Below are 19,430 nucleotides of genomic sequence, written 5' to 3'. Positions count from 1 at the left end.
GATAAAAAAGTATATACTGAGCAAGATTAAAAATCTTTCATTTATATATCACAGGTAAGAAGTATTTGACAGTTCATAAAAGGATAGTATACTTGATCAATAGAGATCTAGGGATGTGCTTTTAAATACATCATTGAAAAATGTATAAAAAGGTGGGTTCAATAATTATTAGTTATATGTTTTCAATAAATAAGTGAATGTATAATTTGTAATAACTTTTATAAAACATTGATAGCTGCACTGATAAAATAAATAAATAAATAAATAATTAAATAAATAATCTATATTTTTGTAAAATACTAAACTAACTGTAGCAATAAGGAAGTTGCGTAACCAATGAGTTGTACAGAAATATAAAAATATTTTACATGAAAAAATATTAGGACAAAAAAAATATGCCTATACTCTACAATTATCAAATTGAGGTGTTAGTTTTATACACCAAATCATTCTGTTCATCCACAGACAACTCCACTGTGGAATGATCATGCCATTCTTGCAATGGGCAGTCAGTTTTCACAATTGGAACAGAATCATCATCTTCAACACAATCTGCTCCTTCAAGTTTATTCTTTTTCTTTCTTCTATGAGCCCTAGTAACATTTATAAGAAATTTTATTTAGTTATTTTAATTAGGGTCAGTGAAATAGTTCTTATATCTTATTTTACTAAATATACAAGGAGCATTCTGAAAGTAATGCCTCCATTATGATAGCTGCTCATCCAAAATTGATATGGGAGTTAAGAAGAAGATATAGTGTCAGTCTCTACTTTATATACATTTTCACTATTTCTCAACATAATCCCCCCGCCTCCCTTCTTTAGTACATTTTTTCCACTATGCAAAAAAAAAAAAAAAAACTGTTTGTCATTTTCAAAATGGCAACAGATCAAAGCTATTTCAATTTAGAAAATAATTAGATGTTTCAATGGAGCCAGGTCTAGGCTGTAAGGAGAATGTATCCCAACTTCAAATCTAATCTCTTTGATAGCATGTGAATGTGCTCATCTTGCAATGTCATGCCATTGCAAGACCACACTGCAAGCAGGTCATTCGTGGGCACAATTGCAATTAATTTGTTCTCCCAACTTTCTCAACATTTTCACATTTTGTGAATTTTCATTGTCATATCATGTAAATATTTCATTGAAATATTTACAAATTAAATAGTCGTTACTGTGGTTATTACGTGTGTTTTTAGTGATAAAAAATTGTCATGTCTTTTGCCAAAGATTACTGATGGATGATGCTTTTGCTGTCCCAAAAGAGAGTCAGCTTGCATTTTCCAAAGGAATGAGTTGTACATTAAAGTTTTGAACTTTTTGGAACAGAATCTTCTATAAATAAATAATCTATATTTTTGTAAAATACTAAACTAACTGTATAACTTTTGTTCCAAGTAAACTTTTTTTGTGAAAAAAACCACTGCCTTCCCTTTAGGAATGTTGAAGCAAATGGTGACAAACTTAGTCTGGTATGTTTTAATTCACTTATAAACTGATATAACATCCAATATGCACATGCTTTGCTATAGTTCAATTTTGTAACAATCTTTCTGATCCAATATTCAGTTTCATTACTAGTGATCACTTACTTCTTCACCAGTTTTCTCTGATTGACTGTTCAACTTTCTGCATATAGAAATCATCAGTTGTAGTTTTTGGCTGCCCACTCAATGATATTCAGTAATGTTAAATCCACTATGATTCTTGTTCTTCAGGTGGCCCAGCAAAGTATACTAGTCACCTTTATAATTGATTCACCATTAAAAACCTTATTTCAATACCACTCACATATATGTGCAATAACAATTCAATTACTGTGCATTGTTGCACATGCTTCAAAAGCCTTAAAAAATGTGTGCAGTAGCATAAGAAATAGAATGTTGATCATACATCATTACACACTAAACTTTAGTAGAGGGGATGAAGGAAAAAAAACAAGATTATATGTGTGTTCTAAGGCCACTCACTCTAAGCACTGTGCACATATTACTTTTGGAATGTCCTCATAATCCTCATACAAAAATTTACATCACAATGCAGGCAGAAATATTCATATAGAGTACCATACATAACAATCAACTAAAAGCAGATATTAAGTAAACTATCATAATTCTGGACTGGAGTAGGTCAAACTAACTGAGTATCAGAATGGGAAGAGAATAAGAACATGAAGATGTGCTTGTACCCCCCCCCCCCAGCTGTAATTAACAAGTATAAATCCATTAATTTCAAATTATTGTTAATAAAATGCAGTCATATAACACTACAGCAAACTATTGTAAAATTCACTCAGTATAAACTACCAAAAAATCTTGACCAAAACTCCATAGCATCAATGCTAATAATTTTCTTTTATTCTAAAAAGAAATTCACTATAGTGAGAGATGATAACTGTCACTTTCAGTTATATTAAAAAAAAAAAAAAATGAAAAGACCTATTTTTTAGATACGTGGACAAAAGAAAAAACAATAATGGCCTCCTTCAACTTTTCTGCACTTCATTAATAAAAAATATCAACATATAAATCATTTTGTTGATTTATTGGTGTTTTGGATTCAATTTAATGGCTTAAGTGTTTAATTTTGGTATATTATTGGAGCTTTATTAGCGTGGTTAGTGTACTAAAGTGTTTTATAACATAATCTATGTCGGGAAGTCGCCACTAGATGAATTCGTAATGTGTAGTGTTCGTGCAAGCTCCAGATAAGATAAGTATCATTTTCAGTTATCGATACAAATTACTTAATATTGTGTAGTTTTGTTTTGTTTGCCTTGTGTATTTTAGTGCGTCTATTTTTGGTGTGTTATAACGTATAATTTGACAAAACACGTTACAGATAAGTATGGCACCTGTGCGAAGGAAAATGGCGGCCAGTAATGAAGGTTCGCCATCGTTATCAAAGAACGGTAGCATAAAAGAAATGAGTCAGTGTACTAGCTGTGAAATGTACGCTTTGCGGAGTGCGGTCGGAGTGTGGTTAGATGATAATAAAGGATTGAATGTGTGTAGAAAATGTAGGGAGAATGCGGAATTGAAGTGTATTTCGGATCGTGAGTGTGATATTTTTGTCAACCTTCAGAATGAAGGAAATAGGGATATGACAAGAAACGGCAAGGTTGTACATGAAAATTGTGAGAGTGTGAATGTAAAAAGTGTGAATGATAGTATAAATGGTTTCTCAGGGAACAAAAAATATGAGATAGATGCATTGAGTGAGATCGCGTTGTTGAATAGTGCGATAGAAAGAGCAAAACAGCAGCTAGAGTGCATGAACAAAAGTAGACTGAATGAACCAACCAATAATAAAAGGTATGACAGGAAAAATAGACGTATGAATGTGAACATGAACAAAATGAAGGATAGAGTGCTGTATGGAGACTCGTTAGTACGAGGTGTGTTAGTAGAGGATTTGACAAAATCGTACCAACCTGGTGCGACCATAAAGGACGTAACTGCGTCTATTAGAGAGCAAAAGGAAAGGGTGAAAGAAATGATTGTTGTGGCAGGTACGAATGATTTGAAAGGAGATAAAATGGAAATGATAGAAGACCTGAATGAATTGTTTGAGGTAGCAAAAGAAAAGAGTGAGAGAGTTAGAATGATTAGTCTTTTGCCACGGTATGACAGTGAAATGTTTAAAAGGAGGGCTATAATTGCAAATGACTTTATGCGTGGGTTATGTATGACGAGTGGTGTGGAATTTGTGGATGTGTGGAGTGAGTTTGATGGGCGAAAGGATCTATATAAGATGGATGGCTTGCATTTGAATGGTTACGGTGTAAGAAGACTTGAGAAAGTGTTGCAGAATGTAGTGGATGTGCAAATTCAGGGAAACTAGATTTGTTAGGGGGGGGGGGAGTAGAGATACAGTCCTTATGGAGGCAGTTGAATGTAAGAATGAATATAATATGCCAGAGCAAATAAGGACAACAAATCTGAGTGGGATAGTTAATATAAGGCATCAAGGTAGGGTTGGGGCTAATGGGGGTCTTAAATTCATGTACACTAATACTAGGAGTATTAGGAACAAGAAGGAAGATTTTGGCCATGGTTGGCACTTCCAGACCACAGGTTATAGGTATTAGTGAAACATGGCTGACTGTAGATGATATAACTAGTGGGATTGAATGTGATGGGTATAGTGTGTTCAGGAATGACAGAGAGAATAAAATGGGGGGAGGAGTATTGTTGATGATAGCTGATGAGCTCCAGCCAAGGAGAATAGAAGTTGAATTGCAGGATAGAGAAAAGAGCACATTTGAGGCCATTTGGTGTGAGATTGTGGCTAGCAGAACTAAATATACAATTGGGTGCTGCTATAGACCAGGTGATGGAAAAGATGGTGGTGACAGTATGCACAAGCAAATAGAAGAAATGGGTGGAAGGAGGGTGATTATTATGGGAGATTTCAACTATGGTCGCATTGATTGGAGTGAGGAGAGGACACACGGGAGGAAAGAATTGGATTTTATGCGGTTATTAAGGGATAACTATCTGCGACAGCATGTAATGGAAAATACTAGGGGTCAGAGAGTGCTTGACCTAGTAATTACATCTGAGGATTTGGCTGTAACAAATATGACCACATTGACACCAATCGGTGAGAGTGATCATAGGGTCTTAACTTGGGAGGTGGCTAAAGGTGTAGAATTTTCAATTAAGACAGGGTACGTGTGGAATTATCGGGCTGGAAAGTATGACAAGCTTAGGAGTTTGATTGGTTCAGTGCCATGGCATGTACAACTGCAAGGACTAGAAGTTGATAGTGCATGGGAGGTAGTTAAGAAGTGCTTGCATGAAGCAATGGCTGACTGTATACCTAGAGTCCGAATAATAAATCAAGTAGGGGTTAAATGGATGAATAACACCATTAAGCTTGAGTTGCAAAAAAAGAAACAACTATGGAGGAAATTTAAGGAGAAGGGTGACCGGCAGGCACATGAACGGTATAAAGCGCAGGCCAGAAGGGTGACGAGTGTGGTAAGAAAAGCAAAAAAGGATTACGAAAGAACATTGGCCATGCAGGCTAAAGAGAATCCTAAACAGTTTTTTAGATATGTAGCAAGTAAAAGGAAAAATGTACATGGCAGATTGATTTTAAAGAATGCCAATGGTAGGGAGGTAACTGAATCAGTTGAGATAGTTGAGTTACTGAGTGAGCACTTTGCAAAAGTATATCATCCAGGTGGTGACATTGCAGAAACGAATAAACCAGTAGATTATACGGGAATTGTGGTTAATGAAGTGGAGGTGAGTAGTCTATTGCATAACCTCAATGTCAATACATCTGTGGGATTGGATGGTATACCAGCTCGTGTTGTACGAGAAGCAGCTAAAGAATTGTCAGTACCCTTGACCATTTTGTTTAATTTGAGTCTCGGGTCTGGGTTAGTCCCGAGCGGGTGGAAAGAGGGGAAAATAGTTCCACTGCATAAAGGTGGTTCCAAGACTGCTGTTGTAAATTACCGACCGATTAGCATATCAGGAATCATTGTCAAGGTCTTAGAGAAAATAGTCAAGAGGAAAATACAAGATTGGATAGAAGAAAATGGGATACTGTATCGGGGACAGCATGGTTTTGTGAAGGGTAGGTCATGCCTCAGTAACTTGCTCACGTATTATAACACAGTGACGGCTGAACTGGATAAGGATAATGGGTTTACGGTGATTCTACTGGACCTTGCCAAGGCCTTTGACAGGATTCCACATGGAATTCTAATCAGTAAATTGCAGCATATGGGAATGGACATAGGGTTGGTGAGATGGATAGGAGGGTGGTTGACGGAGAGATATCAGAGAGTGGTTTACTCGGGAGTAGAGTCCACAAGATGGCCTGTGACTAGTGGTGTGCCACAAGGATCTGTTCTTGGACCACTGCTGTTTAATTTGTTCATAAATGATATAGGAAATGATCTGAGAGGAACAGTTCATTTGTTTGCGGATGATGCGAAGTTGGGTAGGGCAATAGTGAATGCAGATGACGTCAAAATTTTGCAGGATGATTTGGATAGATTGGAGGTCTGGGCTAAGGAGAATGGATGTCAGTTTAATGTGGCAAAATGTAAGGTTATGCATTTTGGGGTGAAAAGATTGGCAGCAGTTTACTGCATTGGTGGAACCGTGCTCCAGGAAATTGATGAGGCACGAGATTTAGGAGTGTTGGTAGATAAGGAATTGAAATTTAGGGGACACATTGCAAAAGTGACCAAAACAGCTCATCAAATCACTTGGTTGCTGAAGAATACGTTGACAAGCAGAGACAAGCAGGTTATTGTTCCTCTGTATCGAGCCTTGATAAGACCCCATCTAGACTACTGTGCTCAGATTTGGTCACCTAGGTTTCTTCTTGATGGGGAGGAGGTGGAGAGGATCCAGAGGCGAGTGACCAAGATGATAGCAGGTCTGTGGAATGAACCGTATGAGAACAGGTTGAGGATTTGTGGGTTGCAAAAATTGGTTGATAGGCGGAGGAGGGGAGATATGATTGAGACATTCAAATTACTGAAGGGTTTCTATAAAATTAATTCAGAAGATATTTTTGAGAACAGGGCTGGTTGTGGGAGGACTAGGGGACATCCATGGAAACTGGGCAAAAGTGTGGTTAGTAAAGGTGTTAGAGCTGGGTTCTTTACTTTTAGAGTAGTGAATGAGTGGAATGCGCTCCCTGAGTCTGTGGTGGATGCTGTGACAGTGAATGAGTTTAAGGCGAGGTATGATAGATACTGTATGAATGTCAAATAGTTGTGATGAATATGATTTGGGGCCTCCCTCGATGAGTCCAATGACTCCCTGGAGTTGCCCGTAATAATAGTAATAGTACTGGTAATATCTCCATACGTGCAATGCAGAGCTTACAAAGGCATTCTTTAGTACACATTAAGGTTTTATTTAAACTGAGAACTGTTCATTCATTTATTTAATTGCAAAAATTTCATGTTAAAGTTGGTTGACTGGAACAAATCACCGATATCATGATATTCTGAACATAGTTTTTTTTTTTTTTTTTAGAATTCTTTTTCCAGAGCAGAAATCTGGATTTATAAAAAACTAAAATGAATAGCATTAAAATAAATTGAACTGCTGTGTAAATTTGAATAAAAATTTAAGGCAGTGCAACCAAAGAAGTGACAAAAATAACAGTAATTAAATAAAAATTTCAAATTATTATTAAAATGCCATCAGTAAGATCCTAAAGAAATTTAAATAAGCACAAAAAGACATCAAAGAAAGTTTCCAAATGCTATGGCTGAGTATAAGGAGCTTTATAAAGAGAAAACGAATTGTTAATACGAGTATCAGCAGTCCTTAGACAAATTTTTGTAAACATAGGATAAGACACACTAAGGAATAAATAACTGCTTATATTCTGATGTGTATATATTTTTTAAACAAAATAATTGATATTATAACAAAATTAAATTGAAATGCATTCATTCTTTTCTCTATTTACTATTTCATGACAAATTCTACAATGGGAGAAAAGGGAAAAAAACAGAAAATTTCATTTATGATATACTGATACTGTAGTGAGGAAAAAAAAAAAGTAAGAATTATATAATCATTCTTGGGAATGCCATTAAATGCATAAATCAGGGAATACTGTACTTCTCTGTAAATATTTTATAACAATATATTTATTTTTTTTTATTATAAAAAATATTTATTATATTATTATTAAAAAATAATATATATATAATGGTACATCACAATATTTTCACCAGAATGAAGTTAAGGATAGGAGATATAACAATAATAATAATAATTATTATTATTAACATCTGACCTCCATGGAGTCAGAGACTCATTGTGATAGGTAATCACTATCACACACAATGCTCATCCAACTGTACTCTAAACTAATTCAATGTGTCTACATTCACAACATGCACACTCAGGTAATGCATTCTACTCACCAACCACTCTCCATGCAAAGAACCTTCTCACTCCTCTGCTTATACAGTTTCCAGCAATGGACTCTTGTTCTACTTCCCTCTCTCATGTCAACCTGATAGCAACTTCTGACTAGCTTATATGTTTCAATCATATCACCCCCTATTTATTATGTATTCATTCCATAAGACCACCTTTGTGAATCTTCTCTGGACCTTTTCTAACATATCATTGTCACCATGAAAACCCAGTGACCAATAATCTCTGCACAATAATCTCTATGAGGCCTGATCAGGGGGCCTTATAGAATGGCATCATAACCTCTTTATTTCTGCATATCAGGGTCCTCTGTACAACTTGTGTGATGCCTGCACAACTTGTGCAATGTGGTCCCTGAATATTAGGTCCTTGTCCACCACCACTCCCAGATCTTTCATCTCCTCTACCTCCTTTAAAATTTCCTCACCAAGTGTATACTTTGCATCTCATCAGTGCTTACCAAATTTCAAAACCTTACACTTTGCATCATTGAACTGACAATTCCACTTACTTGTCTATTCATGCATTCTATTCAAGTCATGTAAGGCCATAACATCTGCTTGACTCTGCATTGCTCTCCCCAATTTTGCATCATCTGCAAACAGCTGCATATCACTACTTAAACCCATCCCAATATCATTAATATACAAATTGAACAACAATGGCCCCAAAACTGACCCCTGCAGCACACCACTAGTGACCTTCCTCTTTCAGGATACTGTGCCCATTCCCATTCATTTCAATATTGAAGATATTATATTTGAAGATTTGCGATTATATAATAGAAAATATTATATTATTATTTTCATATAATTTACTCTGGCAAGAACAAATGATTATTCTTTGTACAAAGTTGTGCTAAGCATTCATCACACTGGAGAATATGTTCTCTAGGCCTTGCTTTAGGCCAGGTAGAAGTATCAGGAATAAGAGTAAGGAGTTTTTGGCACTGATTAGCCTAAACTGCCCCAAAATTATAGCCATTTTAATGAGACTTGGCTGTAAGAGGAAGATACTGTCACAAGGATAGAATATAAGGGATATTGTATTTTAAGGGAGTAGGGGAGAGGTGAAGAAACATAGAGAGAGAACAGGTAGAGGGTATTGCTAATAAATGCAGAGGTGAGGAAGACAATACATTTGAAGCTATTTGGCGTGAGATAAAAGCCAATATGATAAAATATATAATCTGTTGCTGATATAGGCCAGAAGGAGCAACAGGAGATATGGATAATGTGCATCAACAAATTAGCTGAATGAGAATAGGGCAAGTAATCATTATTCGGGGAATTTCAGAGTTATGTGGATACTGGAAGGATGAAAGGGCACATGGTGGGAAGGAAATGGAATTCATGCAGCTAATGACAGATAATTACTTAAAGCAGCTTGTGAAGGATGGTATCTAGTGACTAAAGATACTGAACGTGGTGATAGCAACAGAGAATTTGTTCATAACAAAGATAATCACGTTGCCTCCAACTGAAGAGAGTGACTAATTATCTGGTCCTAATCTGATAAGTGACTAAGCATTTGGAATTTTCAATTAAGAAGGGTTATATGTAGAACTACAAAGCTAGTGATTACGACACTTAGGAGGCAGTTGGAACAGCATCATGGCACAAGAAGCTTGCTCTGAAGGGATGTCAGTAATGGTAAAGAAAACAGTATTACACTGCACACACACAGTGTTGAGTGGGTAAGTCATGTGAGTGTTAAATGGAGAAGTAGAATCATTAAATAGGATTTGAAAAAAAAAAAAAAAAAAAGATGTGAAGGGTGTAAACAAGCATATGAGATGTATAACGCACAGGCAAGATGGTTGACAAATATGATGAGGAAGACAAAATCACATTATGAGAGCAAATTAGCCAAGTAGGTCAAACAAAATCCCAAAACTTTCTTTTGGGATTTTGAAGTGAATGATACTAAGTGATCACTTTGTGAGTGTCATTCAGTTTAAGATAATGCAGTAACAGATCCAAGGTGTTTAAGAAATCTCATTGTGTGGGATTGAAAGTAGTGATGAGATATCAGCTCATGTTTTTTGAGAAATAACAATGCCCCTAACTAAGCTGTTTTAAGTCTTAGCGCTGCCAATAGAAAAAGGCAAGATAATTCCACTACATAAAGCAGGTTCCAAAACCAAAATAAAAAATTATAGACCAATTAGTATCTTTGTGGTGGTGGTTAAGGTATTAGAAGAATTGGTTAAGGGCAGAATTGATGCATGGATGTACAAGAATATGGTACTGGATGTGGAACAATGTGGGTTTGTGAGTAGGAGATCCTGTCTTAGTAATTTACTCACTTTCTACACTATAATATTTGAAAGGAGACTTTCAATCAATGAAATATAAACTAGAGAAAATTGGGTTTTAATGGTCATAAAATAACTAAAAGTAAATAAAATTAATATACTAGCCAGTTTAGTTTCATCACTAAAAAACCTTGTGGTTTTTTTCAGGGTAAATACAGAAAAAATATTAAATATAAAAATGACAACCATAAACTTAAACACACTGGAACATGAGAGGTAGCATGTGTCAGCTGTTGTCTAGCATTGGTTGTAGGTGGTTTGCAAAAAAATTGAGGACGCTAGAGTCGCCGAAGAACGTGGTAGTGGATTTGAGCTGTGCTGAAAAAAGTGTTTTTTTTAATCGGTGAATAGTGTGACTTCTGTCGAGATCTTGCTACGTTTTTTTTTTCTGTAATACAAGTGTCCTTCAGTGGTTGTTTTTGGAATTAGTTGTTGTCTCTATATTGTGTATTTTTGGTTACCGAGAAGGCGGGGTTGGAATCGGACGCATAGCAGTGGAAGAGAAGAAAATAACATCAGTTTTCATTATTTAGATATTTAGTATACTTAAATATGTTTTATACTTATAGTTAACTTATACTTATATAGTTATAGTTATACTCACTTATACTTATTTAGCATTTAGTTATAATAGTTCCTTGACACTATTTTGAATAATGGTGGCAGTGGCAGCTCCAATTGCAAATGGCATATCACCAAGTCCTCCCCCATTTAAGGATTACATTTTGCATGACATAATAAGGGATTTTGTGGCATGCGGGACTTGTGGAATGTATGAGTCCCAGCGGTTGAATATGTGGCAGGTGAGAAAAGGGGAAATACGTATATGCACAAAATGCAGGCAATGGGAGGAATTTGGTGAGTTAGAGATGACATAACTGACCTCGTTGAGTCAGAGGCAGGAGATTCTCCACATAGAGAGGCGAGTGGTATGATAGAGGGCGAGAATAGCTAGAGAAATAGGAATGAAAAAAATGAGAGTGGGGAGTGTGGAAAAGTTGAATGACTGTGAAGTTTTTGGAGATGGTCTCAATTGGGAGGATGAATGGCAAACAAGAGTGGCTGACTTGCAAAAAGCGATAGATGAGGTGGAATGTCTCGGGAATCAGATGAGGAGTGTGAAGGATGAGATTAGGTGAATGGAAGAGATGAATGCAAGGCGAATCAGAGTAGGAGTAAGAGAGAGTTATGGGAATGATAGAAGAGGAGAGAATAGGAACAGTAGAAAAGAGGGAATGAGAGTGAATTATGTGAATGGCAGAAGAGGAGAGAATAGGATCAGTGGAAGAGAGAGAATGAGAGAACAGGAACAGTGGAAGAGAGGGAATGAGAGAGTTATGTGAATGATACAAGAGGACAGAATGGAAACAGTAGAAAAGAGGGAATGAGACCGAGATATGTGAATGGTAGAAGAGGAGAGAATAGAATCAGTTGAAGAGAGGGAGTGAGAGAAAGTTATGGGAATGAGAGAAGAGGAGAGAATGGAAACAGTAGGAGAGAGGGAATGAGAAGAATGCGAGGGAGCACTGGATGTAATGTATGGGGACTCAATGATCCATGGTGTGCAAGATAGGATGCGCGAGGAGTGTTTGCCTGGAGGAACGATAGAATAGAAAGTGTGGCTATGGCAATTAAGAGGGGGTAAAAAGGTTATCTGGATGGTAGGAATGAATGACTTGAGAGGCAATGTAAATTGGGCAGCGAGCGATATGAGATACTTGCTTGAGGTTGTACGAAAGAAGAAGCAGAGAGGAAAGAAGCAGAGAGTGCATGTTGCCTAGGTATGATAGTGACGAGCTGAGCAGAAGAGCAGTAATATTGAATAACATAATAGCTAGAAAGTTTCAGAAGAGCGGATTGGAACATGAGAATGCTTGGAGGGCGTTTGAGGACAGAAAGGAATTCTATGCGAGAGACCTCTTGCATTTGAATGAGGAAGGACATAAGTGTTATATCACTACTTTCTTTATAGTTTATTTTTATCGTTGCCTTGCTACACTTAAGATTTTTTTTCCCCTTTTCTATCTTAACTAACCTCAAGATCTAAATCAATCCTAGCCTATCGTGCATTATGTAGAAAGGTGTTCTAAAATTCTGGGCGATTCCTAGATTATTCACATGTATCAAGGTTCTTTCTTTCTTAGTTAGGAGCAAACCCTTAATGATTACTATCTGAGATTGTCTCCTGATCAGATACAGGCAAAATTTATTTGATAAGCTGCACCAGCCAATATCTTAGGATAGAAGGGATTCTTATCCAAGGAGACTTTCCCAGACTATTATACAGAGGTGAAGAATCTACCACTAAATCTTATTAACAATATACTCTACTTCCACTGTGTTTAACTTAGTTTGCAATCGTAGCTTCTAGAATATCATATTTATCTTTCCCCCAAGATATGGTTCTAGTTTATGAGTGGTAAATTGAATTCATATCTGAGGCCAATGTCAGGTATAGAATACAAAGCATATTTATTGAGATCTTAAATTTTACACAATCAGACATATTATACACTTAGTCAATTCATTATCACTACACATTAAATTAGATAAATCAACTAAAACTCAATTGGATATAATCATTGACTCGATCTATGAGATTAAACATTAATACACACAACGTGATAGTCTTAAAATCTATCCTTCTAAATTTCTCTAAGTTACAATAATCTCTCACATTAAATATTGTCACAATTCACCTATAATCTTTTCAGATAAATTATCCAGTGGAGACAGGCCTATCAAATATGATAATTATCTAAGAGTTCTTTATAAATTGTCCATGCTCAACAGTTACACAACACTTTCCCTTTTCTTTACTCTAATTGGGGAGATTATAATAAAATTCTGTACATTACCATCTCTTGGCAGGATTACCATATCCGTCTATTCTGTTCACTGCTTTGTCTAACATGGCTTGATCCTTCTTTTGCCTTTCGTCCACGTGGTGGATCATGGTGGTCGTCCTGCTAGGATTTACCGTGCGACAGGTGGTGCGTCTACATATCTCTGGATCTGCTGCCGGTCATTCTCGTCGATGCTACTGGTTTGATAGTTGCTTTCCGCTATTTAACTCGGTGGAGATGTACAGCCAAGGGGGTTAGGACTGTAGATGCCGACATCTAACGTCTCCGCATAGTCCAGAATCCATCAGGAACGAGTAGGTCCAAAGAAGAAAAAAGTTACGAAAAAAGGGTGCAAACCCCTTTTATTCTCTATCCTTGGTACCCTCTTTTTTGCTACGTTTTTTTCCACACGTCACTTGTCCTCCATGCCCGTGAGATAATCTGTTACACTGGTTCTCCTCGTGCAGCATTGTTTTCCAGGAAAGCGAACTAGCGCCGCTTTCTGCGAAAGCTCTTGCCTTAAGCCATACATTCAACTGAACAGCTTGCACACAAACTTTAAACTTTTGTTTACATCTTATTCGGTTATTCACTTTACATAGAATACCCTTTTATTAACTATATTCAACACTAAAATTCTTCACTTGATTTTTTTTGAATAGACAAGATTGCTTTTATAACTCTACATCAAATTATTTACAGCCCTACATACAGTTATTACTTATTTCTTTTTCTGCTCAAGTACAAGTTTTCTCTATGTTGACCTATTAGACTTGTTAAATCTTAAATGAATTTCTTATAGTTTCTCCATTCAAGATCTAACAAAGGTCGACCTTTCTCAAAAAAACTTTTCTTATGAAAAATTTTTTCGCAAGAAAATAGATTTTTTAGTAAGAAAATGAGGAATAACTAGAAAAAATGTTTCTTACGAAAATTTTTTTCTAGTTCCAAAAAAAAATCATCATCATCAAATTCCTGCCATGTACCCTCAAGGGGTGTACAGGATATGACAGTACTACATGAAAAAATTACATCATTACTAACTTCCTATCTACAATTTTCCTCCAAATCAGTCTGTTACTTGTCAAGACTCCAACATTATTAGATCTTATATTTCTATCGTCTAAGGCACTTTGTACCGTAATAATCCACCTATATCTTGGTCTTCCTCTGGTTCGTTTTCCTGCCAACCTGGCAGAGAACACTTGTTTTGCTAATCTTTTCTCTCCCATTCTATTTAAGTGACCATACCACCTGAGATTAGCTCTGCTAATGCATTCCTGGATGCTGACAATGTCAAGTTCATTCCTAATATCCTCATTTTTAATATGATATTGCCATTGATGCCATCTGTTCACGCCTCTAATCTTTCTCAGGACTCTCATATCTGCGGTCTCTAGTCTTTGGTCAAGTGTTTTACTTCTGACCCAGCTCTCAGATGCATAAGTTAAAACTGGTTTGAACACTGTCTTGTATACAGCTAATTTAGTGTTCCGACTAATTTCTCTCTTATTCCATATGAATTAATTCAATTGACTTCCCACCATACCAGCTTTGCTGATTCTGTTGTCTATTTCTATATTTAATTTACCATCTTCAGTAAAAATCGTGCCTAAGTAGCTGAAATGTTTTACTTGTTCCACAGGTTCTCCGTTCACAACACAGTTGACATTTTCAATGATTCTGCCTATTTTCATTGTCTTTGTCTTTTTATTGCTAACCTTCATACCATATCTATTACAACAGCTATTCAATTTAGTCAGAGAATCTTGCAGACTTGTAGCACATTTATTTAGAAGTAAAACATCATCCGCATAAAGCAAAGAGCTGACATTTACATCTCCAATTTTGATATTAGGTTTAATACCACTTTCCTTCATAATGCGATCCATATAGATAATGAATAACAGAGGGGATAATGTACATCCTTGTCTCACACCAGATTTAACATTAAACCATCTTCCTGTACTTCCTTCAATTCTAACTGCTGACTTACAACTCAAATAAAGACTAAGTATTGCTTGATATAATGCCCCATTGACACCATATAACTGCAGCGTATTGAATAGCTTCTCTCTTGGCACCTTATCATATGCCTTTTCCAAATCGACAAAACTTAAATACAGATCTTTGTTATATTCCCATGCTTTCTCGACTATTTGTCGTAAAGTGAAGATCTGATCCTGACAGCATCTATTGGGCCTGAATCCAGCTTGTTCTTCACCAAGCTTTTCTTCCACAATTCTTCTCAACCGTTTCTCAAGTATGCTTGCATAGATCTTGCCAGGAACACTCAGTAGGGAAATACCTCTGTAATTTTCACATTCAGTTTTATTTCCCTTTTTATATATGGGTACTATGAGAGCTCTACTCCAGTCATCGGGAATTCGTCCCTCTGACCAGGCTTTCTGAACTATGCAGTGCAGCCACTGTAAGACTTTTATACCACCATACTTCAGCATTTCTGGTTGAATATCATCTACTCCTGCTGCCTTTCCACATTTCAAGCCTTTGATGGCTTTTTCTACTTCAAGTATGGATATGTATTCCTGACTGTATGCCTGGTCAGTATTTTTTACCACTGTGCTGTCATCACTGCTTGTTTCATTTAGCAGTTTTTCAAAGTAATTACTCCATACTTCAAGGATATCTTTTTCTCCTGTTTTCATGTCACCTTTATCATCTCTAACTCCTTTTACAGCACTCTTTTCTTATTCCTAAGCTTCTTCAACAACCTCCAGAATATTTTGCCACCTTCTTGATATTTATTTTCTATATTCTTGCCAAAGTCCTTCCATGACTTTTGTTTAGCTAGTTTTACACACTGTTTAGCTTTCTTACATTTGTCTCTGTATTCTGTAAGAGTAAAAGCTGACTTATTTGCCAGGAACTTTTGATATGCTTTCTTCTTTTCCTTCACTGCCTCTTTAACTTCCTGTGTCCACCAGGGAGTTCTGATTTTTTTATCCTTCCACACAACCTCACCACATGCCTCTCTGGCAGAATCAATCAATGTTTTCTTCAGAGTTTGCCACTGAATCTCCAAGGTTTGATTCCTGTTCTCAAACTCTTTCATTTTTTCTTCAATAATCTTTGTGTATTTTAGTCTACAGTTCACATCTGAGAGCTGCTCAACTTTTATTCGCTTTAAAACTTTCTTACATGTTATTCTTTTCAATGTGAAATTCAATTTTATCCTGCTCAAGACTAAATAGTGATCACTTCCAATTTCAAATCCTCTGTACACTCTGGTATCCTGCACCTGGGAGAAAACATCACTATCAACAATAACATAGTCAATGAGACTTTTCTTATTCCTTGCCTCTTCTCTCCATGTGAATTTGTGCACATTTTTATGTTGGAACATGGTGTTAGTAATAACCAGTCCATGTCCTGAGCAGAAATCCAACAGATATTTGCCATTATTATTAGCTTTGCTCTTTTCTCCAAATTTTCCCAAAATATTTTTGTATGTCTCACAATCATTTCCTACTCTGTTATTTAGATCCCCAACAAGGATCAACTTTTCCTTTTTCATTGTGTCAGTTTCTTTTTCTAAAGCATCAAAAAATTCCTCCACTTCTACCTTAGTAGAACCTACTGTGGGAACTCTTAGGCACAAATAAGTCTCATTGTCCATTTCCCCATTCTCATATTTGCCCACATTACTCTACTTGAGACTGACTGCCATTCAAGAAGATTAGCCTCGTATTTTGTGTTGAATACTATGGGTACTCCTTCTTTTCCTTGATTGTCATTGCCTGAATATAACATTTTGTATTTATTGCTCAGAAAGATCTCACCAGTTTTGGTCTTTTTTGTTTCAGTCACCCCTATTATGTCGATCTGATACTTATCTAATTCCTCAGCTAACTCCATTTCTTTGCCATTCAGGCTTCTTACGTTGATAGTACCGATCTTTAATTCTGGTGTTGTTGAGTTGGGGTTTGTTTTCAATTTTTTTCTAGTTATTCCTGAATTCTCGGAATAACCCTTTCGCATTGCCTGAGGCTAACTTCTAGCTTACGCTTAGGCATGTTCTGAATCCTTTCTAGCTGCCTTATTCATGCAAGTTTTTCTTTCACTCAATATAAACATCGTTGACTGCCACTGTCCCTTTACAAATTTCATGCTCACTCTTATTTGTAATTTTTTTATCTACTGGTGTCTTATCTTCCATTAGGTTATATATATCTGGACATTCTGCATCCTTAAATGAGAAGATCTCATTTAATTCTGATCTATTATATGCAATATGTTCAGCGTCTTTCTCAGTCGGGTTCTCTTTATTCTTTTTCTCTTTATTCTTTCTCTGGGATTTTCTGCACAAAAGGTATACCTTTTTCATTCAGAGCTTGTGACCCCCCCCCCTTTTCCTTTCGTACTTCTCCTTCTTCCTAGAAAACACACTTCCTTCCTAGAATAATTACATGAGAATTCATATTTTGTCAAGAAGTAATTTCCTAGTATCAATCTTAGATGTGGGAGGGAGCTTCTTGACAAGATCAAAAACTCATGCCAAACACACATGCTATAATCAGGTAATCTTAACAGGTTTAACAGTTCTTCTCAGATGTTTGACCTTTCCTTTCATATAGGGCTCCAGCTCCCTGAAGTAGTTTTCTGAGATGATGGAAGCTTGGGAACCTGTATCTATCAATGCCCTGAATTTCCTTCCACAAATTCTTCCCTCTACTGTAATTCCAGGTGAAAGTCCCTGACTTCGTCGATCCCTTTTCCAAGTTTGCTTGGTGCAAACATGCAACTTAGATTCTGCACGATAATCCCCTTTGAAGTTCCCTTTTCTGACAAAGCAATTTCAGGCAAGATGCCCAACTCTATTGCAATTATAGCACCTTGGAGGCTCTTTGAGGTAACCTTTCTCATTATCTCCGTCCAAGGACAAAGGAGAGTAAGCAGTGTCTATGGTGGTTAATTCTGCCAACCTTTGCATTACCATGTCCATCTTATCGAGCAATGGTCTTTGCAACCTTTCCACCTCCCTGTGAATTAGATTAGTTGTTATCTCATCTTGAGGGAAAGAATTTTCCTGTTTTTTGCAGAGGCTGTCATCAGTTGGCCAAGTACTGCATCGAGGCGTTCCATAATAGGCTGCTGTGACCTTTCCACTTCCTCGCTTTGATTGGGAATGCTAGCAATAAACTGGCAAACTGATTCGGCTCTACTTCCCTCGTTCCCTTTCTGTTTTTCATTATTTTCTTGACATTCCTTCATAGTGCTCTGATCCCTATCTATCTCTCTCTCTCTTTTCCTTGATCATGTTAACAGATCCAACAGTGGCTGCGGGACAGATGTCTCCAAGCAGCTGTGATTTCTCTTTTACTGCACACTCCTCAAAGTTGGATATTTCCCTTCCGAAAGCTGTCTCCCTTAATTCTAGTCTCAGTCCTATCCTAAAATGCTGGAAAACTGCCCGGTCCAAATGGTGTTTGTCTTCACTCGAGACATTTAGGGTACTTGCTAGAGTTAATAACCTGTTATGGAAGTCAGATACACACTCCTTATCTCTTTGTACCATTTTTTGGAGCTTCCATAAATTTGGCCCTACATTCTTTGCTCTTGAGAACTGAGATATGACGATCTCTTTGAACTTTGAGTAGTTCAGGGTCTCTTTCAGGATTGGTGAGGAGTAAAAGAAGCTTTTTAGCCTTCCCCACTAGCTTGCTGCACAGCAACATGAGCAGTTGGAAGTCACTCCATCGTCCAATCTTTCTCAGTTCTTCAATATATCCAAAGAAGGTTATTACATCATCTGTCTCTTCTCCAGAGAACTGAGGGAATACCTCTTGAGGGTTAATTGTTCTGAAAAATTCAGAATCGTTCATTTCGGAGCTTGTCGGGAGAGTCATACTTGTACTTTAGCTTACAATGAAATATCAAATAAATTCTCAAATATTCTATTTCTCAATAATTTCCTGACTTCCTGATATGAACTCAAGACCAACTCACTGTGACTGATAAATTAATCTTAAATTAAGGGATCTAATCACATCCTGTCGACTGCTGCGCCATTGTAATGTCACTACTTTCTTTATAGTTTATTTTTATCGTTGCCTTGCTACACTTAAGATTTTTTTTCCCCTTTTCTATCTTAACTAACCTCAAGATCTAAATCAATCCTAGCCTATTGTGCACTATGTAGAAAGGCGTTCTAAAATTCTGGGCGATTCCTAGATTATTCATGTGTATCTCTTAACTGATAAAGGTTCTTTCTTAGTTAGGAGCAAACCCTTAATAATTACTATCTGAGATTGTCTCCTGATAAGATACTTGCAAAATTTATTTGATACGCTGCACCAGCCAATATCT

At 36.6% G+C, this 19,430-nt stretch overlaps 1 protein-coding gene across 1 annotated transcript in view; it reads right to left on the bottom strand.

Annotated features, from left to right (window-relative positions):
- Positions 1–321: 321 nt before the first annotated feature.
- Positions 322–19,430, bottom strand: part of LOC150104989 (electroneutral sodium bicarbonate exchanger 1-like) — a 510,613-nt gene continuing 491,504 nt past the window's right edge. Inside the window, exon 24 of the mRNA XM_090395098.1 lies at positions 322–593. Coding sequence (XP_090251224.1) covers positions 416–593 — 178 coding nt within the window. The 3' untranslated portion in view covers positions 322–415. The remainder of the gene's footprint in view (positions 594–19,430) is intronic.

This window comes from Typopeltis vanoorti, chromosome 7 (assembly GCF_054136105.1).
Source record: "Typopeltis vanoorti isolate ZY-2024b chromosome 7, IOZ_Tvanoo_1.0, whole genome shotgun sequence".
In the NCBI taxonomy this organism is placed as follows: Eukaryota; Metazoa; Arthropoda; class Arachnida; order Uropygi; family Thelyphonidae; genus Typopeltis; species Typopeltis vanoorti.
Note: the sequence above shows the minus strand (reverse complement) of the source record. Positions and strands in the feature narration are given on the sequence as shown.